Here is a 25,847-nt window from a genome sequence, read left to right as displayed (position 1 = left end):
CCTGTTACTTCCTTATCATCTCCATGTCTCAGTTACAGGGCAGAAATGGGTAATTAATCCTCCGGCAGCAAATAGCAGAGGTGGGCGTGGGAACGAGAGAAAAGAATTTTGAAGAAGTGTAAATAAATGTTTGGCCCTCTCCCTTGCAAGTAAACCAGAAGATGACAGCCCCGCCCACGGTTCAGATTTTTAAAGAGTGTCTCAAAGGGCCCCTGGCACGCACCACAATGTAGTCAAAAGAATACTGAACATCCATCTACTGCAATTCCAAATTTCCTGGGCAAATCAGAGTTAGTCAATCAGCATTGAACTGTTCTCTGGCATCTAGGTAGTGACTGAAACCTCCATTCATGGGAGCAACACCGTATTTTCTCAAGCAGGAACATGGGACCAATCAAAGCTCATTGTGCCATCACTTGTCAGCGTGTTGAGTATCCTCCCAACACAGCCCTACATTTTTAGGCTTTCTAAAGGAATGTCGATTGCTATTATAATGAAAACAACCACCATAAAAAGAGAAATCAAGAAAGTACAGATAAAACCATAGCTGCTACATAGGCTTCTTACACAATTCTGCTGGGGGAGTCCCAGGATCAGATTAGAGACGAGCATGCAAGTACTTGGACTGGTATCAGACGACCCAGTGATTTTTACTCTAAATAAATGCACTAGTTATAAATCTGATCTTTGACATGACATAAGGTATTTTCCCCCATAGTATAACTGGAGATTGTACTTTCTAGGGAAAAATACCATGCATATGTCATATTTATTTTAGCAAATGACTTGCAACAAAAAATAGAAAATTGACAAGTACAAAATAATACTTTAATAAAATATGAATATGAACACAAAAACCATGTAAACATGTTAAAAAGTTTGATATGATACTACAAATGCGATTTTGATCAGATGCAACTGGTAAAATCCTATGCAAAAGCATTACCCAGGAATATTGCAAGAAATCATTTTGCAATACAAGGAAGTCTCAGTACACACTCAGATGCACACAGATACGGAAATCTGAAGTAAAGGAATGTTAAAAAAATAACTTGGGCAGACACAAATAAAACCACCCCATTAGTATATGAGTGATGAACGTTTTTATGATCTTAATTACATTTAAGTATTAAAAAATGCCACTGATCTCACAGTTTAACTATCCAAATCTTCAAACCTGGGGGAAGAGGTCCACAGCGCAGCCCCACAGGTGACTCCATCGCACTCGCCTGTGTTACCTGGGTAAGTCCTCGTGCAGTTACCTGAAAATCAAAAATCTCAGTTACGACTTTGACTTTCTCTAGGTTTAATGGAAATGTCAATTATAAAATATGTTTTGATTCAAGAGGAGTTGGATAGAGGTTAGAAAAGAATGTTTGATATCAAAATTTCACCACTTATGCCTATACAGAATCAAATCCTATCGACACAAAACAACAGAATCTTTTTGCAAAGTGTATGATTCACAGGGTCTTTACTTTTAATTTGATGCCAAATGAGTGGTCCGGTCTTTCATTGTACTAACCGGAAGGTTGTTTGAGAGAATTAGAGCAGGCACACGTCATCTATGTCAATAGTGCCTCTGGGAACCTTTGACAAAAAAGGTCCCGCCTCCCTAGAAGTACTCACGGGGCACTGAAGTCACAGCGAGTGGCATCACAGAGCCATTTATCTATTTGGGTCTGTAGAACATCTGTAGCAGCTCCAAACCTCCGAGGGATTCAGGACTTTGAAGGTGTGGGCTACCATGTGAAGAATTGCATCATTTCACTATCTTAATCCTGCAACTGGGCTTCGAGACAATGTCTTGTTGTGACTGTGCAGGTGAGGCCTGGACTTGCCAGGCGCCTGCGGATTCTCTCATCTCATTCTGAGCATACCGACTAAGCACTGTGATTATAAAGGAGGGGGGTGACTTCTCAAAGACAGGCTATTTACTAAAAATAAGCCTTTAAAAAAAACTGATATTAGGTCTAAGAATTTTAATAACGACTTTAACGTCAGCCAGGAGACTCACAGGTGTAAAACAATACAAGCTAATCAGAAGGCATTCTGATCCAGGGCTGTACCTTCTGCCTTGGTATGCGGTCAGCTCTTCTTGAAGGATGGATGCTCTCTTTTGCAGAAAGTTAACCTAGAAAAGACACCTTGTATGAGCAAGGCACATGTGGCTTCAGTGGCAATAATGTGCAAATAGTATGGTAGGACTTTATTTAAATTCAGACGGTTCCCTAGATAAAACTCAAAGGATTTGCTGAATGTCAATGTTGTGTTTTTTACATGCAGTCACATAGCATCTCTACTGAAAACCCATCAGAATTCAGAATCAAGTTCAAACTCCCACTGCAGAGCCATTTTGATCTGGCCCCAGCCTTGTGGCTTCACCTTTCCTCACACCCTTCCCAGCATCACCACCTTGTCTTTCATACTCTTTTGTTGTTTCTCTTTTCGGAATGGTTGGCTATCTCCTATCCATTGTCCACTCTTCGGTTCAAATGTCCCCTCATCTACTGAATTCTTTGACTCCTTCCCAGCTGCTCTCCTCCATGTCCCTGTACTAGCTCTATCATGAGCATGTCTCACATGGTCTTGTGATTGTTTTCATATCTCTCCCCAGAACCTGAGAGCTCCTTGGGGGCAGGGATGATGTTGCCTCATCTCTGAATCCCCAGTTGCTTTTACAGGGCTGGGCATGGAGCTGGGATTCACCAGCTGCTTAATGAATGAATGAGTGAGTGGAAAGAAAATTATTGCCCTCTGGAAACCTCAGTTCTTCCTGGGGATTCCCTGAGGTTGGAGAGACAGTATTTTGTAGTGAAACAGTCTGAGCTTTGTTTGCAGTTAGGCCAGCTTGGGTTTAATTCCTGGCTTGGCCTTTGGGGCTCTAGGAAAGTTACCTAAGCTCTTGATGCCTCATCTGCGAAGTGGGGTTAATGACAGCTACTTCCCAAGGTTACGAGAATGACATGAAATGACTAACAGACATTGCCTAGTGCAGAGCTCATAGCAGCTACCACCCCATGCCCCCCACTCTTGGGGGGCTGTGGGATGGAGGAAACTGGGTGGCTTAGCATATTCTCTTAAAGCAGACCTTTATAGTGTGGTTTGATTATTTTGAAGAATAAATTTCTACTACTATTAAAGATATCTATAAATTCAAAAGCACCTTATACGACCAGATAGAAATGGTTTTGGGATGACATATACTATAGCTTGATATAATCAAGAGTCAGTGGTATTTGATCATTTTAGAATTGTTTACTCTTGCCTCTTTGGTCTGAACTGAAACCATGGCAACGGTTGATTCTGAAACATAGTTATGCAAGAGCGTACAGTTGGCAGAATAGAAAATGTGCTTGCAAGAGAGGAAAGCAGTCTTTCTAAATGGGTACGTGTCCAAGTGGTCCCCATGGTTTTGCTTATTTGTAATGTCACCGTGGTCTTAGTTTTATCCAATTGCTCAAATGGACAATTGATAATTTTGACAGATGCAAGGATTACACTGATTCAATTTCCCTTCCCCCACTGTGCTTTGCAACTGGAATTCCAACAATTTTCAAAAAACACAGGCACCTGTGCTTTCAAACTAAATTTGCTCACTATATGGCCTGTGACTCCTCCGCGCAGCTGCCAATTCTGAGGCCCTCACGCAGCTGGCAGCACTCTCTTTCTAGGTCAACATCCAGTTTTAGGAGGCTGAAGTGGCTTTTATTACAGCAAAATGATATGAATGATAACAGAAACCCTGCAGGTGGATATCAGATTTCTTCCTTCCTTTCTATTTTTTCTAAAAAAAAATTCTCCTGAAGGTGCCAGGTCCTCCACAGCTGACCCTATGGAAGCTCTCCTACAAAGTTAATGGGTAAACCACACCTGGAGGAGAGCTTTTCATGTAAATAGAGATCACTTAACCCTTTCTAAGTTAACACTCTCCTGCCGCATTATTTTTAGTTAGGAGCAAGCCCAGCGCAGCTTCTTAGCCTGCAGAAGCCATAGCCTACAGTAGCATAAGGATCGATATATTGAACATTTCATTTTCAGATAAGAGGCTTTTGATGGAGCGAAATAGAAAAGGAACAGCTAAAATTTCCTTCCTGTTTCATCTTACACATTATACATAGCTAACGTGAGTATCCTCAGACTACATCATTTGCTTCAGTTGTGAATAAATTTACTGGGCACCTAGTATGTGACAGGCACTGTTCATGGCACAAAAGAGCAAAGACCATTCTCTCGTGGAGCTTTTCCAGAAAAAAAAAAAGTGTTCTTTTTTTAAAAGTTTCTTAGATAATGATTTGCAAATATATTCTCCTACTCCATGGTCTGACTTTTCAGTTTTGGAATGGTGCCTTTTGAAGTATGAAATTTTAAAATCTGATGAAGTGTAATTCACCGTTTATTTCTTTTGCTGCTCGTGGTTTTGGTGTCATAAGTAAAAAAACTCAAACCTAGCCCAAGGCACAAAGATTACTCCTTCTCCTAAGAGGGTTTCTTCTACCACTTTTCTTCTACCAGTTTTACAATTTTAGCTCTTATATTTAGGTCTATGATCCACTTTGAGTTAATTTGTGTATAACATGTGAGGAAGGACTCCAACTTCATTCATTTGCATGTGGATTATCATCCACTTATCACAGCAACATTCTGTCACTCATTGAATTGTCTTGGAAATTGGTTGACTAAAAATGTAAGGTTTTTTTGTTCTTTTTCTGGACTTTCAATCCTATTCCATTGATCTATCTGTCTATTTTTTGCCAATGTCACACTGTCTTGATTATAATAGCTTTGTAGTAAGTTTTGAAATTGGGAAGTGTGTGATTCTCCAAATTTATTCTTATTTTTCAAGATGGTTTTAGCTATTTTGGGTCTGATCTGTTGTTTTTAATCAATCTCAGCCATAAAAGGATCTTTAGAAATATGGAGGGAACATGAGTGTTGTAGGAAAAAAGTATGTTTTAAATTTCTACGTGTATTAGAAATGGGAATACACAAGCTCTTTCTCATGTTAGAGTTAAAAACCTCATAAGACTAGCAATATATGGAACATATATAAGTATATATGTTTATAGAAGTTTATAGAAGTATAGAGAGGAAACTTATGTTGGAAGTCTTTAAATAACTTTAAATATATAAATATAAATACATTTTATCTCTCATATTATATTTTATAAACTACCAAGAACTACACATTTGAGCAAGAAATATTTAACCTAATTGTTTGAATACCTTATCATTATTCTGCTTTGAATTTGAAATGCATCTTGTCATGTCTAACAACCACATAAAATACACCAGAACAAAAGTGCTTCTGACTTAACTGTGCTTGCTATTCTCTGTACACAGTGAGGAATCAGCACTGTGCAAAGTAATGGCATTTTGGGCCTGGTACCAAAAATAAAAGGGTGAGGCTGTACTGGAATGTAGACTGTGAATGAATAAACGTAACCATGACTGAACTTTTCAATTTCAAGGGGGCTTTTAAGAAAATCTTATGGAGACAATGAGTTCTTAAACTAGTAAGAAAAAGAATTCTAACCACCTCCCACCATCCCAACCAAAAACGAATTCATCCTGGGGAGTAGTTTAATGCTATGACATCACATCGAGTTCTAACATCAATTCCGAATAAAACTTATTTGCGAGTCTCTTTTCAGGATATACACATCGCCTTAAATTCTTGGAAAATGCCTTGATTCTAGTAATCACCTGTGACTTCAGGGAGGAAATGGTGTCTTCAAGTTCTTGTCTTAGAGATGCTGGCATCAGCCCTTTGAATTTTGTTTCATATTCTTGTCGTATGTAAGTTATCTAAAGTGAAAAAAAAAAGAAAGTTGTTTTTGTTTTTTGTTTTTACCACAGAAATGGTTGTTTTGAATTTAACCAATTCCAGCATAGTATCCATTCATCACAAAGGTAAGTTACACGTGGTCGAAAACCAGATAATAAACTAAGAGGAAACCCAGACTGAAAAAGGTACTCAGTCTGTCATTGTGAGTCTGGGAGAGACAGTCCCTGTGACAACACCTTATTTCTTTAAAATCCTTGTTAATGCCATTTTCAGCGCTGGAAAGTAAAATACCTGTTCTCTGCTCTCCTCTGATGATATACATCTATGCTAACCCTGTACCCTTGTCTTAATCAGGATGTGGATTATGATCATAATAAGCTGAGATTTGAGGACAATATGTAGCATGTCACTGGTTTATGACTTGCCCAAACTGGCTAGGTCCCCGGGTGCTTGATATGATCCATATGACTATGAAGATATGAACGGAGAATCTACACTTGTCATTGCGTCTTGTGCTTCTCTGGTTCATGGCTTTCCCTCCAGCTACAATCACACCTGTGCTCAATAACCGATGGCAACAAGGCTGGTAGAGGAAAGGTTGGTGGCTCATTTCATTCATCTCTCTAAAAGCTCAAGATAGAAACAAGTGAGGAAGGTGGAAGAAAAGTCTTTGGAAAAATATGCCTGAGCAGGATGAAGAGATGCATGCATGAATGCGAGAGTGAATGTCTTAATGTCTTTCTCTAGCTATGTTTCTTTATTCATGTTCCTCCTAATTTGAGATGTGACAGAATTTAAAAATTTCTTGCATGGTTCCATGTGTAACTTAACTGAATTTTAAAGCTGAATTGCAGTGTATCCCATAAATGATTCAGTGAACATATCTAGAAATAAGGTAATATACTATGAAAAGATGTGCAACTGAGTTCAGTTAGACAAGTCTATGGATTTACTGAGGATGATTTAAAATTACTAGTCTTTAATTCCCAACTTTTCTTATATTAAACTGAATTAAGGAAGACATGTTTGAATAGTTCATTTCATTACCTACTAAAATCCCAGGGCAAATGTTCTACAATTTAATTTTTCATTTTTTGGCAAAGTTTTGTTTTGTTTTGTTTTGAGATATGTTAGAATCTTGTGATTTATATGTAAAAGAAAAACAGAAATAATGAAACATGATCTCTCCCACTGATGCACTATTTGATTTTTCCCACCTTTTCTTTTTGGACTTAAGTCCCATAGTTTCATCTGTCAGCTGACTCAATGAAAGGCAAACGCAAAGCAAAACACGTGGTTTGTAAATCTGACCTTAAGGGCAGTATTTATCAAGGGCTCACAGTCTACTATTGGGTTGTTGGAAAAGTCATGACACATTTTTGCAACAAAAAACATAGGAAAAAATATGTCATGACTTTTCCGACAACCCAATATATTGACTATATTTTTCTATCACTCAACACTGGCTCTGAAATTTTGAGCTACTACTCTTTTAAAAAAGTTCTCATGTTTTCTCTATTTTGTGTAACCTTATTTGTTTAGAATGTCTGCCCACTTGCCTGTATATTTGAAAGACAACTTGGCTGGGTATAAAAATGATTCAGTGCCGCTGTCTTTCTTTCAATGCTTGAGACATATGTTTCAATGTCTTCTGGCATTTCATATAGCTATGGTGAAGTCTGAAGCCAGGTTAACATTTTTTTCATGTTGAGTGTGACTTTCTCTGCTTGGATGTGCATCTGATTTTCTTTTTCCTTGATTCAGTAGCTTCACTGGGATATGTTTTGGTATTAATTATTCTATATCAATTTTCCTGAGACACTGTGTGTGCCCTTTTTATCTTTAAATTCAATTCTTGGAAGAAAAGTTTCTTCTGCTAGAAGAATATTTGTATTCTATTATTGTTATATGTGTTCATATTATATATGAATTTATATCTGTTTGTGTTTTTCTTCAGGAACATAGATTTTGCTTGTGTAGGCTCTTCTTTGATAATTGTTCATAATTATAATTTTCTCTATTGTTTTACTTTATCATTTTGTATCTATTTTATATTTTCCTTTCATTTTATGAGATTTTCTGATCACCATATTTCCTTGGATGCTTTCAGTTATATTTTTTTTCTATTTTTGTTTCTTCTAATATGGTTTCAATCTCTGTAATCTTTTGGTTTTTGTCTACCATTTTCCCTAAGATCTGAGAGATCACTTTTCATCTCTGTCTGTTGACTTATATCATTTTTAAACACATATCTCTTCTTTTTTCTTCTTCTCTATCTCCCCCCAGCTTTTTTCTTGACAGAGAGATATATGCATATGTTTTGTAAATGCTTTGACATTGTGAAGAACTATTTGTTATAAAGAATTGTAATTTGTCTGAACCTTCTCTCTGTTTCTTGGGTGATTTCCCATTTGATCTACGTTCTTTATTTGCTTTGGGCTCACATTCCTTTTCTCTCTCTCAGTCTAGCAAGGATCTTATGCTGGTTCCTTTCTCTTTAAAAATATTAAACCTCATTTTTTAATGAAACCAACTATTCGATGAATGTTGAGACAGGGAGAGCAAGCTGGGTGGCAGACCACAGCTATGATTTGGTTGTTGTCTTCAACACCCTTTGACCAAATCTATTATTTCATTTGCTCTTGGGGCCCATCTCCCCTCAGTTTTTGAGTACTTTACAGGTCACGAACAAGCATTTAAGCCCTTTGGTTAATGCTCCTCATTTCTCTTGACTCTTGCCTCCACTTTACTTTTCACATTTGATGGTCTCCCTCTATTACAGGCTGGGCCACAGAGAGCATAAAATTGTGTGTGAGCAAGGTTGCTTTTTGAACACCCCTCTTCCTTCCATCACTTTTAAAATTCAGTATGCTATATTTTCCAGCTTTTATTGAGGATCCAGGCATTTCTACTTTCCGTCTACTCCTTTCTTCTTTGTTTTTTAGATTTTGGTGAATCTGAGTGAATTTGAAATGAGCCCTTGGAAAACCTGAAATTACCTCATCTATGAGTGAGACTATCAATTGGGAAAACATTACTACTCTGAATCCTTAAACCCATATCCTGACTTTAAAAATTGTTACACCAAGCAGAACCCTGTTACTTTAATAAGGTCATAAAAGACTTTAACCAATCTGCTTTACTCTATTTGTAAGAGGTTACTACTAGCAAACATTTATTGAGTACTTTCCATGTACCAGATACAATTCTAAGTGCTTTAATAAGTGTTTAGTCCTCTGACATCCCAGCTAGGTGAGCAGAGAGGTAAGTCATGATCTGAACTCAACTAGTTTGACTCTTAAGCGCACAGTCTTAGCCACTATGCTCTGCAGTTTCTCAGATAACCTTTCCAAATGCTGAAATGTTACTTCCACCCCAAAAGGAAAAGGAATTCAGACACAACCAGTTACAGCACTTCCATCCACTACGTGCTGGTGTTCTCCCCAATATAACAGGGGCTGGGGGAGAGGGAGGGGATGCACTATTACTTCCTTCCAGATATCTAGCATTTGCCTTACTTTTTTTTATGACAACAATAACAACAAGGACAACAATAATTGATTCTAATATGGTTTGGTTCCCCATATTTTCCCACTGGTTTAAAATTTTAATTTATAAAAGATTTATATATAAGACAACTTGAAAGAATCTATACAAGGGCAATGTACACACCGACCTACAATGAAAGTTCCACATAAGCACATATTTTAAAGTCCAGCCAGTGAAGAATATATCTAAGTTTGTCACTTGGCAAAATGAGAAAGAGGAAGAAAAGAATTAGCGTATATTCCTTTACGTCACTTTTGACTCTGGTACCATTTTTCTATCCCTAACTCAGACCCAGGATGTATTTGAGGGGAAATAATGAGGAAGTAACAACATTTATCTATAGACTAATCACAAACTATTAACTGCTAAATACAGCACTCTCCTGTCTGCCTTCCCATATTTGAATCGATCTAAGCAAAACGTTTGATGGACATATAATTCCTTTTACTGAGGGAGATAAAAATTTTTACATGTAAATTAATGTTATTATTAGATTTGAATATTAATTTTCATTACAGCATCTGATTATATTAGTGGGTGATGTTTATTAAATGCAGAAGAATTCAAAGACTATCTTTACTTAAGTACTTCTGGGAAGGAATTTCCAAAACTGTTGTGGCTCGCTTCCATCCTACCTCACCACTTCCATTGCCCTCAGAAAGCACTGTGTATAATTATCTGCTCTTCCACATTCCTCAACCATATCCACCAAATAGACATATGCCTCCCTCTCTCCACAATGGTTACTTTTCTCTCTACTTTCCTTCATCTTCTTATGGTTAGCAAGAAAAATAAGGAAAACCAGGACACCATGACAAACAATGATATTTCTGTAACATAATAAGACCCCTGGAAACTGAGTGGAAATGGTGTATGTATAACATGGTACCCATGTGACCAAAGATAGCTGTGCTATGCACCATGGCAACGGACTGCTCACCTTTCCCACTGAGGCAGAGCACTGACAATATTTCCTTTAATGTTTAAAATGGAGCATGAAGATCGAGAACACCCATAACAAGAGTTTAGCATTACAATTAAGTAAAACATACATCCTGGGTAATCAGACAAATATTCATTTGCATAAAGGAGAGTCTACAAAGTGTATAGAATATGTAGTTGACTTGAACTAAGAGGGACTGTGGGGATAAAAACGTGAGATTGAAAAAAGTGAACCTTGGAAATCTGTAATTTCATTAAAAATATGAAGGAAGAAGTCAAACATATTTAGTGGTATTTTTATTTGAAAAACACTATCAATTAGTCATGTTAATATGTCAAAATTATGTCAACCTCCCGTTGTATAATAAAACAGTAAGTAAGATGGAAGCAGATAGCTTTGTATAAACCACTTAGCGCCAGTGCATCAAACACAAGTTATTTTATTGTAAGCTTCAATGCACCCAACACTGAATTCACTTTTGAAGAAAAGGGGAGGTGGAGGTCCCTTACTGAGTTGTCACTGGTGAGTACTGTGGTTTTTTTTTAGGTTTTTAAAAATGACATGCATAGTCATTTATTATTGTATTTTAAGGTAAGAGGGAAGCAGTTCAGGAGAGCGACTGTGGCTAGTATTACCTTACTTAGTCCAACAAGGCATTTTGGGGGTCAGTTAAGCAGATGAAAAGGGGATCTAAGTAGGAATTCTATCGATGTTAGTGCCAGGTGGGTTACTAGACTAATTGGGGGATCACTTCATAAATTATATAAATGTCTAACCACTATGATATACACCTGAAACTAATATAAAATCACACTGAATGTCAACTGTCATTGGAAAAGCAAAAAAAGAATTTACAAAAAAAGAATCCTATTGATGTTATCTCCTAAATATTTCTCCACTTTTCTGCATTGCCACTGGGACCATCCCAGGCCAGAATGCCTTCATCTCGCACCTGCCATATTGGTACGTTGGTGTTGCTTTTTGAATTGAATTTGCTTAACCTTTACAATCCAAATCCTTTATGTGGCTGACAAGGTCCTGCACAGTCTGGCCGCTCTCCGCCTCTCACTCTCCTGTCATCCTGAGAGCTCCCCTCACTTCCGGACACCAGACACGTCAGCTTTCTTTCAGCTCATTCACCAAGTGCCTGGATGCATTTTCTCACATAGGGCCTTTCTCACTTTTGAGTCTTTCTTGTCCCATGGGTTTCCCACTGCCTCCATCTGGACCTCTGGATATTGCAGTGCCTTGCTCTGGGGCGACTGTCAGCCCTGGTGATGAGGCTGTGTCTGGGGCGACGGCCTTCCCACGTCAGATAAGCCACAGCCCTAGCAGGGGTGGGCAACAGCTTCCCTCAGTTTCCTCTTTGCAGTGGGGCCCACACCAGCCTCTGCTTTCAAGCTGTGACCCAGTCTCTTGTCATTCACCTGTCAAGGAGCCCTGTGTGCATCTTCAGGCCCTGGGACCCCTGGGTCTTTCCTTTCAGCTGCCTCTGCTGCCGTTGGACTCAGGACCCCATACTTGGAGTTTCAGCCTCACTCACCACTCGGGTTCCGTTCTGTTTCTAGGCCATACAGATGTTCATCTTGCTTTTGATACCAAATACTTCCTTTTACTTTTTTCCTCTTATATTTTACCAATCACTGTTGAGTGTTTTGAGCAGAGGGGTGCCTCATAACATGACCTCAGAGAGCCATCTTGTACAAAATGGCAGACTGTATTGTATGTAACCTGCTTTTTAACTTACTATAGTGAAGTACGTGTGTATGTGTGTGTGTGTGTTAAGAGCCCAGATTCAAGCAGGAATATCTGGAGCTGAATATCTGGGTTGTGCCCCTAAACTGTGGGCCTTGGGAAGGTTAACTCCTCTGTGCCTCAGCTTCCTTACCAGGAAAATGGGAATCATAACTTCTCTAGGTTGTGAGGATTACATGATTTAATACATGCAGTTTTTTACAAGTGGCTCTTAGTAAATATTAGCTATCAATACACCATATAATGGAGATTATACGTTTATATTTCATTATATATTACATATAATGAATTATATATATTTAATTTAGCCAATCCTCTGTCATTAGACTTTTTGCTTTCTAACTATTTGCAAATACTGTATTATGAATACTTATAGCAAATTATTTGCATATATTCATGATTAATTTGAGGACTCTCTTTGTATTTTTTAGTATCCACTGATTAAGTACATAAAGACACAGAGCATCTATGAATTCAGAATCAATTTTAAATGAATTTTAAATTTGTATTTTATAATTAAAACAATCTACACACATTTGAAAAACAGTAGTACCTATTTTGAGCCATGTTATATATCCAGCTACTGACAGTGGTTGGTGTGGGTAAGGATTTTCTCAGATCCTTGCCAACAACCCTGGCTCACAGGTGGGGAATCACTGCTCCAAGCTAAAGGATTTTGAGGGCAGGAGCTCAGCTTAAAACCCCCTTGCCATCCAGCCTGGATTCCTACCAGTTAGAAGTTCATGGGAGGGTGAAGGGAGATTATCAGGTGCTTTCAGTGATTGTGGGTTAGTTTGTTCAGAACCCTGTCCTTCTAACACCTGGCTGAGCCGAAGGTCGTAAAGCAAACTGAGTTTAATTGGTGGGTGATTGTAGGGGTAGCAGATGAGGGGAGAGAACACGTAACTCTGGATCACAGTATATACTCTGGAGGAGGGTGAACATGGGTAGGCACTGCAGTAGGGGTTTGGGGTAAGTTGAGAGCATCAAAAAGACACCGGGCTTCTGGTAAGATGTGGGCAGGGCCAGGGCACAGGGAGGGAGGTTGCCAGGAGTGATCTGATGTAACACAAACAGAAACATGGAGGGTGTTTCTGAGTGACAGGCCTTTGTGCAGCAAAGAGGTTTTGCATGGGCTTTTGAGGGGAGTGAATATATATACAGAACTTATAGGTTTGATTTTGGATTCCAGTGTGCATTGAAGCATAAGAAAGCACCAGTAAAAGATGGTGCAAAAAATACTCCAGTGCAGCTGAGAAAAAATGCACTGCCTTCTAAGAAATTTCATTCTTTCAGTAGGGTTAAGGTATTACGGGTTGCCACAGCAACTGGCAGGAGAGATCCGTTGTAAGAACGGTGCTCTGCAGCATCGCTTGTGCACTTTGGTTCTAAAACGTAGAGTGAAAATGTAAAAGTAACCATAATGTTCTTAACCTTTACAATAGTCATTGCCTCCACATTCTCCAAGATGGTTTTATCTTATGGTTCTGTATTCTAACTGGTGTCCCCCCAAACTCAGGTTGCAGCTCATAGGACCACAGGATCCCTCCAAGGGATCGAAAGCCTGCTGCTCGACGGGCCTGGCCTCCCAGGAAAGGGGGTGGCTGATTAGTGAAGCAGCTGCTGACCTCTGTTGTGGAAGGGGAGCATGAAATAGTTTCTGGAAAGGGTTAGGATTTCAGGAAGGAGGAACAGCTTTGTGGTACTGTGGAGAAAATGGTGGCCTGAGGATAAAGAGAATGACTCAAACCTAGCACTTTAAATAGGTTTAGATGCTCTAGCTCCAGCTTCGGATAGTTCAAAAGACTCCTGACACCAAAAAGCAGAGGTGGGTCTGGAAAGTCTCCTCATGGGGACTAACACACATGGAAAAGGTGGGAAATGGGTAAGATAGTCAAAGGCCAGAAAATTACCAACCAGCTGTGCAAATCTGTTCATGAATCAAAGACTTAAAGAAGATTGAGGTTGTGACGTTAAATAAACACTAAAATTTTGGACAGTATTTGACATATAAGCTGCATGCTTTACCCCCTGACGGAGATGAAAAGCTGAAACCATCTTATGCAGCTCCTATAAACAAATGTGGCCTTTGTAGGCACTCATTTAGAATTCAAAAGATATACTGTATTTCCCCATGTATAAGATGGACCCTTTTACGAAAAATTTGGGGTCTAAAAACTGGGTGTGTCTTATACAGTGGTTGTAGATTTTTTTACTTGCATTTCCCGCAAGTGATGAGGAGTTGTGTGAATTTTATGATGAATAAAACTTGAGTTCAATAACTTTATGTACTACATTTTTTCCCCAAATTTCAGGCCCCAAAATTAAGGTGCGTCTTATACATGGGAGCATCTTATATGTGGGGAAATACGTGGGGTATGTAGTGATAATTGTGAAGTTTGCCACCCAGCATTCATTCAAGAGTCTTCTGTAACTGGAATCCACATCTCCTCCACTCTCTGTCCCACCCAAGGTCCCAGGGCTGGAGCATGTGACGAGGCCTAGCCAATCAATATATCATATTCACCCACGCCATGACTGAGGCCGAGGTATGTGATCCCGATCTAGATAACCAGAGTCACCGAGTCATGGGACACAGACTCTCATCCACTGGACTTCACTCGGGTGGTGTCATTCTGGGGTGGTGACAGCCATCTTGCTACCACGAAGTGAGAGCTGGACTGAGAGTGGAGCCATTCCCGAAGAAAAAGAGCTGAGAACTACAGAGAAAAAAACTGGGCCCTTTACCTAACTGCACATGAGGTTAGCCCTGTCCTTAGATTTTTCAGTTTGGGTTGGATTTTCTGTTACAATCAAGAGAGTCCTCATTGAAAAACACAGAACATGCAAAATATGAACTTGTGTTTACGAGTTGCATCTGTTGGACCAGTGGTCAGCAAATTTTGGCCTGCAGATCAAATCTGGCCCATTGCCGCCTTCTGGAAATTAAGTTTCATTGGAACACAGCCATGCTGATTTGTTTATACATCATCTGGGGCTGCTTTGGCATGACAACAGCAGAGCGGAGTGGTCTTCACAGAGACCCTAGGGCCTGCAAAGCCTAAAACATTTGCCATCTAGCCCTTTACAGAAAGCTGGCTGAGCCCTGCCCTGGACGGAGGGCCACGCAGAAGGGGCTGTGTTCGCTTTGCCGACTGCTGCAGCCTCAGACTTTTGCACACTGTATGGCATATGGTCACAACTCTATAAATATTTGCTGAGTGAATGAATGAATCAAACCCTCAGAGCACAGGAGTGTGGTGTTAAGTCGGTCTTTGTCTGCAGATGACAGGACCTTCAGAATATCTAGAGTAAACTAATCACAAAACCTTTCCCTATATACAAAGAGCAGATTCTGTCATCACGGTGGCTATTAATAAGGAGGCTGGCTTCAAAGCTGGGAAACTTGGAGGCAAACGCCAGGGCCCACAGGGCTGCTGAGATCAAAAGTGATCTGAGATTTACCCTGAGGGAGGGGAGTCTGTTTCATCCATGCTCTGTTCCCCGCTCTGCGAGTCTTTGCCTTAACTCACTATCTGACTTTATTTATAGGGTTGTGATATTAAATGACTCATGCTTTTTTTCCCTGAAATTAAATGCCAGTTCCTTTCTCACTAGAATATAAACTTTGGGTTGCTATTTCTGATGTTTTTCTTCCTACTCATATCATGCCTAACATTTTTTTCACTTAGGTTGATATTATACGATGAAGACTCTCCCTTCCTTCAAAGAAAGCCTGGTGTGAGTCTTAAAGAGTTAGGACCCATGCAGCAATTCTAGGGGCAAAGAGTAAAAAAGGCTGCCTGGGGAAGTCTGGGAGGGACATGTTGAAGGAACTGGACATTTGGAGGGCCAAGTTTAGATGAGGCAGAGGGAAGCAGCTTGTCCACGGTCCTCTGTAAGGTCCACCTGGGAAAGCGTCTGGAGGAAGCACGTGGAGGAGGGCAGGGTGCTTTCCACCTTCGTTTGCAGTGCCTGACCTGCCTTTCAGAAAGAGAGCGGATCAGCCCCTGTTTTAGACTCCCTGGAAAGGTGGTGTCGGCCAACGGAGGGTCGAAACCTCAAGCAAGAGGGAAAGAAGACCCCTGAGACTTTTAGCTGACTTTGTTAATAAAGCCCCAAGAAGACTTACGGAGTGGTACTGGTTCAGTGAGGCTGGCAGGGGGCTTTGGAGTCCACCTGATAGCTCCTCTTTGTACACTGAAGTAAGGCTGGAACACTTGGCACACAGTAAATGTCCAGTGCATATTGTTTTAATGAGTTAATGACTAAATAAATCTATGGTTGACTAGGTCGGTGGGACCTTGAAATTATGGAGGGCAGTAAAAGTCCTGCCGACAAGTTTCGATGTAATGTCGTAGAAAAATAGAGAAAGTAAAGAGAAGCCAACACTTAGGAACACGTGACCTATGCCAGGCACTGTATTAAGGAATTGATATACAATCTTCCATGAGCTGTGAAGGTTCTGTTTAACCCCTAGATACAATCTGGGAGATAGATAGTATCACACACATTTCCTAGATGAGGAAACAGGCTCACAGTAAGTCATGCTAGAACCAGGACTGAAACCTGGCATCTAAGCCTGTACCATGCCCACTTGTTAGTGGGAGGTGGAGGAGGGGTGAGGGTGAACCTGGACAGATTATAAAGAAATCTGCGAGAGGGGTCAGCTTGGGACTTAGGGGCCAGTGCGAGTGGCTGGAGTGATGGAGCAGAGTGTGGCACTCTTGTTCCAAGGTGACAGCTAAGGGAAGCTCCTATAGGAGAAGCCGACAACCGACTTGTAAAACACAAAAACGAGAGAAAGATTAGAGGAGAATTGACACCTTCCGTCGTGTGCTGAGAGGAAAAGTGATGGTGCTGTAGAGACAGGGCAATGGGCAGAGGGAGTTGGCCCGTGGGTGTGCAGTGACTTGCTTGGAGGGGCCAGGGAGACCTTCTTGAGAAAATATAGGCATGGAGCTTCTGAGAAAAGCCAGGACTGGAGACCTGAGGGTCACGTGCCAGGAGAGGAAGCTGAAACCCTGAGAATGGAAGAGCTCTCTGAAGGGGGCAGGAGAGAACACGAATTTCCCAGGAGCAAAGGTCCACAAAGGGCTCCAACACTTCGCATATGAGAGAGGAAGCAGCACCCGGGAAAGATGAGGAATGGCCAAGAGGTGGGTGGAAGTCAGGGGAGGGTGGGGGGGGGCGCGGCCTTGGGTGTCAAAGGGAAGGCGAGCAGGTGGGTGTCAGAGGCTCAGGGAAGCCACCAAAGGCGAGAGCCCCTCCATCATTTGCCTCCTTGTCGCCACCACGCATGAAATCGAGCCATCGACGCAGCACATGGATCATGAGCAGCGATGCCACGAATAAGGAGAGTTTAAGGTGGAATTAGTTTGTTGGCAAGTACACTGTTTCCTATTTTAAAGCAAAAATGATAATAGAAGGGTCCACGTCTAACCTTCGGTTGAATATCGTTCAAAATACCTGATTTAGTCAGAGATTTTTGACCTGGTTTGAGAGCATTTTTCAAGAGAGGCAAGCTACGACTGCTCTTTCTTTTCTGCATATTTAAACTCAACAATTATAAATAAGTTAAATCTTCCCCTCAAAGTACCAATTATCTCCTTATGTTTGAGAAGGCGGCTCTTGCCAGATATGGCATCCTATACACAACACAAAATAGAAGCACAAAGGCGCCATTGTCCTACTGGGGTACCCGGGATTTCTCAGGCAGCTCAATTAACACTAATGAGGATTTTGTGCGTGAATCCCCTTACCGCCCAACTAATCGGAGTAGAGACCCCACAACCTCAGAGCAGAAGATTGCAAAACACCACTGTAAACAGTCACTGACTGAATTCAGGAGTTGTTCACCTTTAGGCAGCAGAGATAAAAGGAATTTCTATTCAATTAAACGTTGGGGAGTGTGAAGTTTGGAAAAGACTTCATTTAGGCTTTCTGAATGACAATATGCAGGATTTGTATCCAGCCGAGGCTCAGGGGTGATTACTCTGCACAGGTCTGGGGGGGCTACTAGCAAAATGAGTGTGAAAAGGGTTTTGTTCTTGAGAAGCTTACATTTTATGCAAGGGACGCGTAAAAAGGAGCAACATAAATACATAGTTGAAGTGTAACAGGCCAAGGATGAGACTAGGAGAGATGGGTAACTTCTCTAAATGGGGAATGGAAATCCTTATAGAGGTGACGAGATTCGATTTGGGTGTTGCAGAACGAGTAGGAACTTTCTAGATGGAGAAGAGGGAGGAGAAACTGCTGGCTGCAGGGAGAGCGGGAAGCATACAGGTGAACGTGTGGGGGATGCTTAGGGACTGTCAAGTGGTCAGCTGTGGATGGAGGTCGTGCGGTTGGCAGGAGGCAAGGGAGACAGGTGGAGGCTACGCGGTTAGGATGTTGAAGGTCATGCTTTATTCTGAAGACAAGGGGAAACTCAAGGTTTCTGACTGAAGACTAATACATCCTGACTTCTAGTACAGGAAAAGCAGCCTACTGTAGCTTTCCTGCTTCAAGCTTTTCTTCTTCACCTGATTCTCTCCACTGTGGCCCATTTCTCTAAAATACAGATCTGATCATCTTGCATCCCACACCCCCACTGTAAAAACACTTCAATGATATTAACTTATTTTTTTATTTTTTTGCCTATAGATTAAAGACGACCTCTTAGGTACAGATTATCTAAGACCCTGTTATCTGATGTCAGCCTAACTTTCCAGGACACCGGTGCTCCAGTAATGACTTGCACACTCCCCACTCCTCACACCCCACACCCAATCCCATGCCATTTTGTGCCTCGTGACTTTGCACATGGTGTTCTGTGCCCCTTCTCTGCCCTTCCCTCCTCCTGACCCACCGGAACACCCCTCACTGTTCTCAGGTTGTACCCTCTCCAGGACCCCTTTCCTCAGCCTTCCGTCAAGGTAACCATTCCCAACTCTAAGATGCCTCGGGGTCTTGTGATTATAACAGTTATGATTGTTACGATAATGATCAACATTGACTGAATGTTTTCTATGTCTTAGGCACCATATCGCACCCTTCTGCATGTATTATATCTGATGTACTCTTCCCACCAATTCCGTGTGGTACTTTTATGGCTATTTACATATGAAGGAATAGGCCTGCTGAGGTTCTGATCTTACCCACAGTCACACAGATAATTTGTAGCTGAGCTAGGACCCACATCTAAGTCTTCCTTACCCCCAAGCCCCTGCTTTTACTTCATTTTTGCACAATATTATAATTATTGATTGACACACTGCTTTCTCCTATTGGACTGTGGGTTCCCTGAGGGTAGGTTCTGTGCTTTACTAGAGATCAATGCTTTTTAGAAGTAAGACTACATCATTATTTGAAGTTTGAAAACACGACGTGCATTATTTTCACCAACATACAGGCATTTCCGCCGCCTTCTTAAGTAGGCTGGAGTTTGCGTGAAGCAGGATATACCTGACCGTGTAACTCCGTGCTCACTTAACCAGGGATACACCTGCTCTAGGTCAGATGGAGAAATGGGGACAGGGAGTGGCTCACCTTCCAGTCTGTTGAGAGAGGCTGGGTTTCTACTTTTACAAATCAGATGAACTGGTAATATAAATATGAACTTGGCTTGATCCACTTGGACATATGTAAAACTTCTGTGAGAAATGGTTAAAGTATCTTTAAAAATCTTAAGACTGTTCTTAACTTAGACAAAATCAACACCACCTTAGGAAAGTGTGTGGGGAGGGCAATGGTTCTGTTCGATTGAGCAAGAGGCTGCATCTTCTAATCTTTTTTTCATGATTATTTTCACTAGTGCGCTCTTCCAGGAATGTCTCGGCACATTCTTTATAAAACTGTTGCCCAGATCTTTCTTAAAACACATCAAACCAACAAAGGTCAAGTAGAGAGCAGAAAGATTTTGTTCTTTCAGTTGGAGACATTACTTTAATATTAAAAATGTACTGAAATCTAGACACAGATTCTGATGATGTCTGCAAAGAATTCCTGGTAGAGAGTAAAAAGACAAAGAAGAAAGGGCGGCTGAGGGCTGTGGGATCCTCATTGGGACAGCTTTTTTCTTCATTTCAGTGATAGAGAAAATTCACTGCTTCAAATCAGAACACTGTGTGTCGCCATTACGACTAATGTCATTCCTCATATTTACTGGCCGCAAGCTAAAACATATTATGGTGAAAATTTCAACCTCCTCATTTACAAGTGAAAACAAACAGGGTAGGGTGTCTTTTCTTATTCAGATAGAATTCTAGAGGGTTTGTTTTTGCTTGATTTCCAAGAGCCATTGGAGGCTGCTAGCAGAAGGATCTTTCTGTGTAGCTACAGTGCCCAAGTGGGAACATAGGAACTTCATAGCAATTTAATTCCCTCTTTTTATCTTGCTTAGATATTTAAAACTGACGTTGGCAGCAGAAAGTATAAGATTTTTGGGATAAGGATATTATTTTATCTTGCATTATGCTAACATTTTTTTTCCAGCTTTGAGAAAATTAATCTTGCTTCCTCCTGGCCGTAGGAAGATTTTAAATACTCAGGAAAGCCCACATCCCTCTACTAAAAGTGGCTTATGTGACCTTTGTCACATCCAGTGATCTTGGAAATGGAAGGTTGTTGTATTGTGAAATTAGGTTAATATATACTTTAGATGTCTCTGAAGGCAAAGTATAATAAATGTTTGGTGGAATAAGTACTTTGAGATGATTCGTCTGAGATTTAAAATTTAATCGAGCCATGGTGTAGCTCAACTGTGTTTCTGGATCACATGTAAATGTAAGAAGTTTGTCAGAAAGTGGGGTGGCCAGTGTGACTGCCTGAGGCTTAGGTGCAAGGTATCACGGCGTGGCTGGTCTTAGACATACAGGCCTTTCCAACTACCATCTCAGGGTTTCTGGGGCAACCTTTACTTCTTGATTTAAACTATTCCAAGTCATTGGGAGGTGGAGCCAGGTGGGTGGTTAGGTAGGAAAGTGCTAGGATTGGTGAAGTAGCCTCAAGGATGCGCAGCCCACAGCATGCTACCTAACTGGACATGTGCCTTTTGCAGCAGTGTTTCCCCCTTAACCTCTCCTAATCAATGTAGAACCTCTAACAGCTTACCAGCACTAGTCTATGCTCTATGGGGAACACAAAGGAAGAATTAAACCCTGTTGTCAAGGAGCTTACGATTTTGTTAGGAAACAAAATTAGCCCACAAACGCCATACATCCAGCTATGGGGAAACTGAGTATAGCAAATTTGGGGAAAGAAAACGATCTTTCTGGCATGGAATTGTTTGGGAAGGTCCGAGGGAGAAGGTAGGTGTTGAGCTGTGCTCCCAAAGGCGAACGGCAGCTGGATGGACAAAAATCCGGTGAAAGGACATTCCAGGGCAAGGACAAAAAGCACGAGCAAAGGCAAAAATGAGTATGGCTGGTATGGAAGCTAGAGCCCACTCAGCTGAGAGCTTGACTGGAGATGCAGAGGAATGCTTAGAAATGATTCTGGACAGTCAATTAATCCAGACTACTGAGAACTGTAGAAGTGTGGCAGTGAGGGGGACCCAGTCGTTTCTTTAAGCAGAGGGAAACATGATGACAGTGGTACTGAAGGAAGGTCACTCAGGGATGAGAGGCAGGTAGACCAGCTAGAAAGAGACCATTTCATCCAAAGACGAGCTGCTGAGAAGTCAAACAAAGACGACAGTGGGGAGAATGGAGATGAATAGAACTGAAATGACATTCTGGAGGTAGAAATAATACAACTTGGCGATGGACGGTTATAAAGTGTGATTGATGGACAGGGCAGAATCCGAGATAAGGTCAAGGTTTCCAGCTTAGTCTTCCTCTCAATCCTGCTAACACTGTTAGGATGCAATGTCTTCACGGATTCGTATCTTGATACCTCTGGCTTCTTGGTTCCCACCTGCCTTAGTCATCTCGGGCTGCTCTAGCAGAATTCATAGACTGGGCAGCTTAAACAACAGACATTTATTTCCCATAGTTCTGGAGGCTGGGAAGTCCAAGATCAGGGTGACGGCAGGGTCAGGTTCTGGTGGGAGCCCTCTTCCTGGCCTGCAGCCAGCCGCTTCTTGCTGTGTCCTCATATGGTGAAGACAGTGCAAGATCTCTTCTCATCAGGGCATGCATCCCACCACGAGGGGCTGCCCCATGACCTAACGAACCTCCAAAGACACCCCATCTCCAGGTATCATCGCACTGGGGCTTAGGGCTTCAACACACAAACTCTGAGGGCACACATTCGGCCCATAATATCACCTCGATTTTAATGATGTCCATTCTACACTACAGACTTTTTTCATCTCCACTCTGTTTGTGTCAGATGGTCTTCTGTATATTTGCAAGCCCAGCCTAACAAGCTGCTGAGACAAGGAAGTGAAGGACCGGAGAGACATTAGCAGCTGAGGCCCAGCACCTGGAGACCGTTGGGTTCCTCTTGCTATTGCAGGCCCAGTATCTAGTGGCCTCAGGGCCCAGCCATGGTTTGCCTCACTAGCCCGGTTCCTATGCATGAACTGCCTTCCCCCCAGCCTACTGCTCAAGGTTCCTGCTAGCATGAGAGTTCATGGCCAATGAAACAGGAGCCCAGGACTCCTGCAGGAGCTGTTGTGGACAGAAACTTTCTCTTTTCTGCCGACTGACAGGCCCCGGAACTGCTAACAGTCATCTTGCAACCACGAGGAGGATAACTTGCAGGGCGTGGAGCCAACAGTAAGGAAACGGAGCTAAAACATGGGCAGAGGAACAACTGACTTTTGGTCACATAATTTGAGTTATTGGATTAAGCCTCCCTTGAAGCCAATACTACCACTCAGTTACATGAACCAAAAAATTCTTGTTGTTTAAACCAGTGTGAGTTTCAATCAGTTATTTCTAATGGATTTTTTGACAGAGGCTGAGATTCTCTGCGGAGGGCCGTGACTTTGCGCCAGGCGCACTGGTCCAACCAATCAGCCAGTGATGTAAAATGGCCGCTGTTTAAACTGCCACATCCTAGTGACAGGACTGGGTCATTCAGCACTGACATGTGCCCCAGCCTCCAAACCAACTCTCATATCTCCCGTGACCTTGCTACCTCCTCATTGTGATCTGCACCACAACTCTGGTCACTCAAAGCCTCCCTACTTCCAAATGAGTGGGTTAGCGCCCTCATGAGCTCTCTTGCTGACTCAACCTAGAGGTGACACACAACATCTTATATTGCTGGGTCCTCTGGGCCAGACCCCAGCTCTGGGTTCTCCCTACCACTTGCTATCCTCTGCTGCTGCAGAAGGTAAACAATACACACACACACACACACACACACACACACACACACACACACACTATTCTGATAGGGTCAACTACGAATTCATGCTATTTAACATCAGTGGACCTTCTCCACTGCTGACAAACCTTTTACTGGCCTCTGTTTTACGTCGTGTGGGGGCCTTTTCCACACAACTCCATCTTACGAGAGACCTACATACCTAGCAACTACATACCTGTTGCTGACGAGCTGCCAATGACGGGCCCCGGGGTGGTTCAGGACCCAGTGGCATGTGTGCGTGGTGAACCTTTTGGTAATACCTAGGGAGCACCACAGAAAAGAACTTGATTGAAAGACGAAGAAGGGTTTAGTTATTTGCTGTGCGTCTTAATTGATGCAGGCCATCAAAGCACTAATTGCAGAGAGCAAGGTATAAATCAATAAAACAAGTAAATGGAAGTGATTAAAGGCCAGAGCCACTTGAAAGCAAGTGTTGCCCAATCCGAAAATATAACCAAACTGCTTTGCCAGAGAAATTAGAATGGTTTGCCTTTGTTTTTACTGAACAGCACTAATAAATAATGGGATGTTCGATTGGTAATTAAAGAAAAAGAGCCCTTCACTTCTGAGCTTTCATAAATGAGGCAATATTCTTTTCAATCATTATAGTCTGGCCAAGCATATTCAAGGTACTTGGGTTTCTTTGTACTTTCCCCCCCCCCCCTTTATTTCAGATTTTATATGAATGAAACACGATGAGTAATTCCTTCTCTTTGGATCCTTCAGGATATTATTTAAACACTGGCATCTGGTCTAAGGGAAATTTAATGCTAAGTCAGAGGAGTATTTGAAAAATAGTTTACATCTGGTTTTGTACTACCCGTCCCTGGAAGTACACAGAGCGGAGGAAGTGAGGACATGGCTGGCTCTCAGGGCTCTGGGCTGGTGGGGCGGGTGGGGCTGGTGCCTTCGGTGTAACGCATACCACAGCGTTCCCTTTTATAAAGTGAGGGATTAGTGCCACCTTCTTTGTAGCAATGTCGTGACCTCTATAATGCTTCTTAAATTGAGGACAATGATGGACCCACCAAGCCTTAACACATGATTTAAATCTGATCTGACAGTACTTAAACCCAGAAGTCCAGAAGGCTAATGGTTGAACAAGCTTGGGAAACTGTCCAGGGAACCAAATGTAGAAGCCCAGTGAATTACAGAGCGTCATCACAACTTCAGGATAATGGGGTAGGGGAAGAAAGTGATATTTTCTGAGTCAACAAATGTTATAGGATTGACAAAAACTGTGGTCCCACTCGGATGTACTAGAAAGCAAAAAAAAAACAAAAACAAAAACAAAAAAACCCACACACAAAAAACCAAAAAATAAAACCCCGAAAACAAAAAACAAACAACCCCCCCAACTAACCCAATAAAACAACAGAAAAAAACAATAAAAAACTCCGCAAACTCCAAAATACTATAATCCGTTCTCTTGTATCTGTATAATTTATTATATTAAGGACACGCATCTTAAAAACATTCTTACTCTCATGTAAAAAAAAAAGTGTTGAGGGGAGTCTCAGAGACACTAACAATTAGCAGTAGTAGTTAAGGTGGTCATTAATTTTAGGTATGTTTTAAATGTCATACATTTAGTTAGACAAAAGTGGAAACAGGATTAAGATCAGTTTGTAATCTTTGTATGAGGACAAATGTCACTTGAAGAACCCCGAAGAACAAACACCCAGTGGTGTGGCCATCAGAGGACCCACCCTGGCCCGGCCGTGACTAGCTCTAGTGTCTCTCTCTCATCACTAGGGAAGCGGCTACTCCGGCCGCTCTGAGGGGAGCCAAGGCCAGGACACTACTGTTAGGGTTTAAAACTGATTAGGGGAGTCACTCCATTTCAATAAACTAAAAGCTGGTGACAGGGCCAGGTTTCATTTTTTTGTTTTCAGCTTGTAAACAATTCACATATCGAAAACATCTATGCCTTGTTCTTGGACTAATCCCCAGGGCCCTCCAGCTATGCTGAGCTGTTCAATATACATGGTAAGCCCTCGGCTCTAAGTCAGGAACTTTCTACCCACATCCAAGAGAGCTTATTACCCCAGTGACTTGTATTTCAGCATTTTTCTTTTCACAGCTCCGCTCCCCCACCTGGAAAATCCTCTGTTTGTAGTTAAGCTCTAAAAGTCTGTATAATTCATAACCACAAGGGCAGAGAAAACTCTAAAACCACCTGACTACGTGTGGCTTTGGTGAGCAACATTCCTGGGATTACACAAGCTGAAAAGGAATCAAAGCGCTCTCTGACAACACCACAAAGCTAGGCCTCCTCCTCCTTTCCTGGGCTGGAGGAAGAAGGGTTTCCTTGCCCTCCAGTTTTGTTAGCGCTGAATGGTCTCTGTTCTCTCAGTTCAGCGCTACTGACTCACGGTGGGAGTCCGTACCACCCTCCAGCCACGGGCTGGTTTGGATGGGCTGTTTGACTCCCAGGCTGGCACTACGCAAAATGGTCCGGTGACACTTTTCTCCCGTCTCTCCTTTTTCCGTCCTTCCCCCCCTCCC

The 25,847-nt window shown here is 41.7% G+C and overlaps 1 protein-coding gene across 2 annotated transcripts in view; it reads right to left on the bottom strand.

Annotated features, from left to right (window-relative positions):
* Positions 1–806: 806 nt before the first annotated feature.
* Positions 807–25,847, bottom strand: part of CEP112 (centrosomal protein 112) — a 355,787-nt gene continuing 330,746 nt past the window's right edge. For both annotated transcript variants that reach the window (XM_019637812.1, XM_019637813.1), the window contains 3 exons: positions 5,707–5,808; positions 2,070–2,134; positions 807–1,262 (listed from right to left, as the gene is read on the bottom strand). In XM_019637812.1, the coding sequence (XP_019493357.1) occupies positions 1,259–1,262; positions 2,070–2,134; positions 5,707–5,808 (171 nt within the window). In that variant the 3' untranslated portion in view covers positions 807–1,258. The remainder of the gene's footprint in view (positions 1,263–2,069; positions 2,135–5,706; positions 5,809–25,847) is intronic.

The sequence above is a fragment of the Hipposideros armiger genome, unplaced genomic scaffold (genome assembly GCF_001890085.2).
Source record: "Hipposideros armiger isolate ML-2016 unplaced genomic scaffold, ASM189008v1 scaffold_34, whole genome shotgun sequence".
Lineage (NCBI taxonomy): Eukaryota > Metazoa > Chordata > Mammalia > Chiroptera > Hipposideridae > Hipposideros > Hipposideros armiger.
Note: the sequence above shows the minus strand (reverse complement) of the source record. Positions and strands in the feature narration are given on the sequence as shown.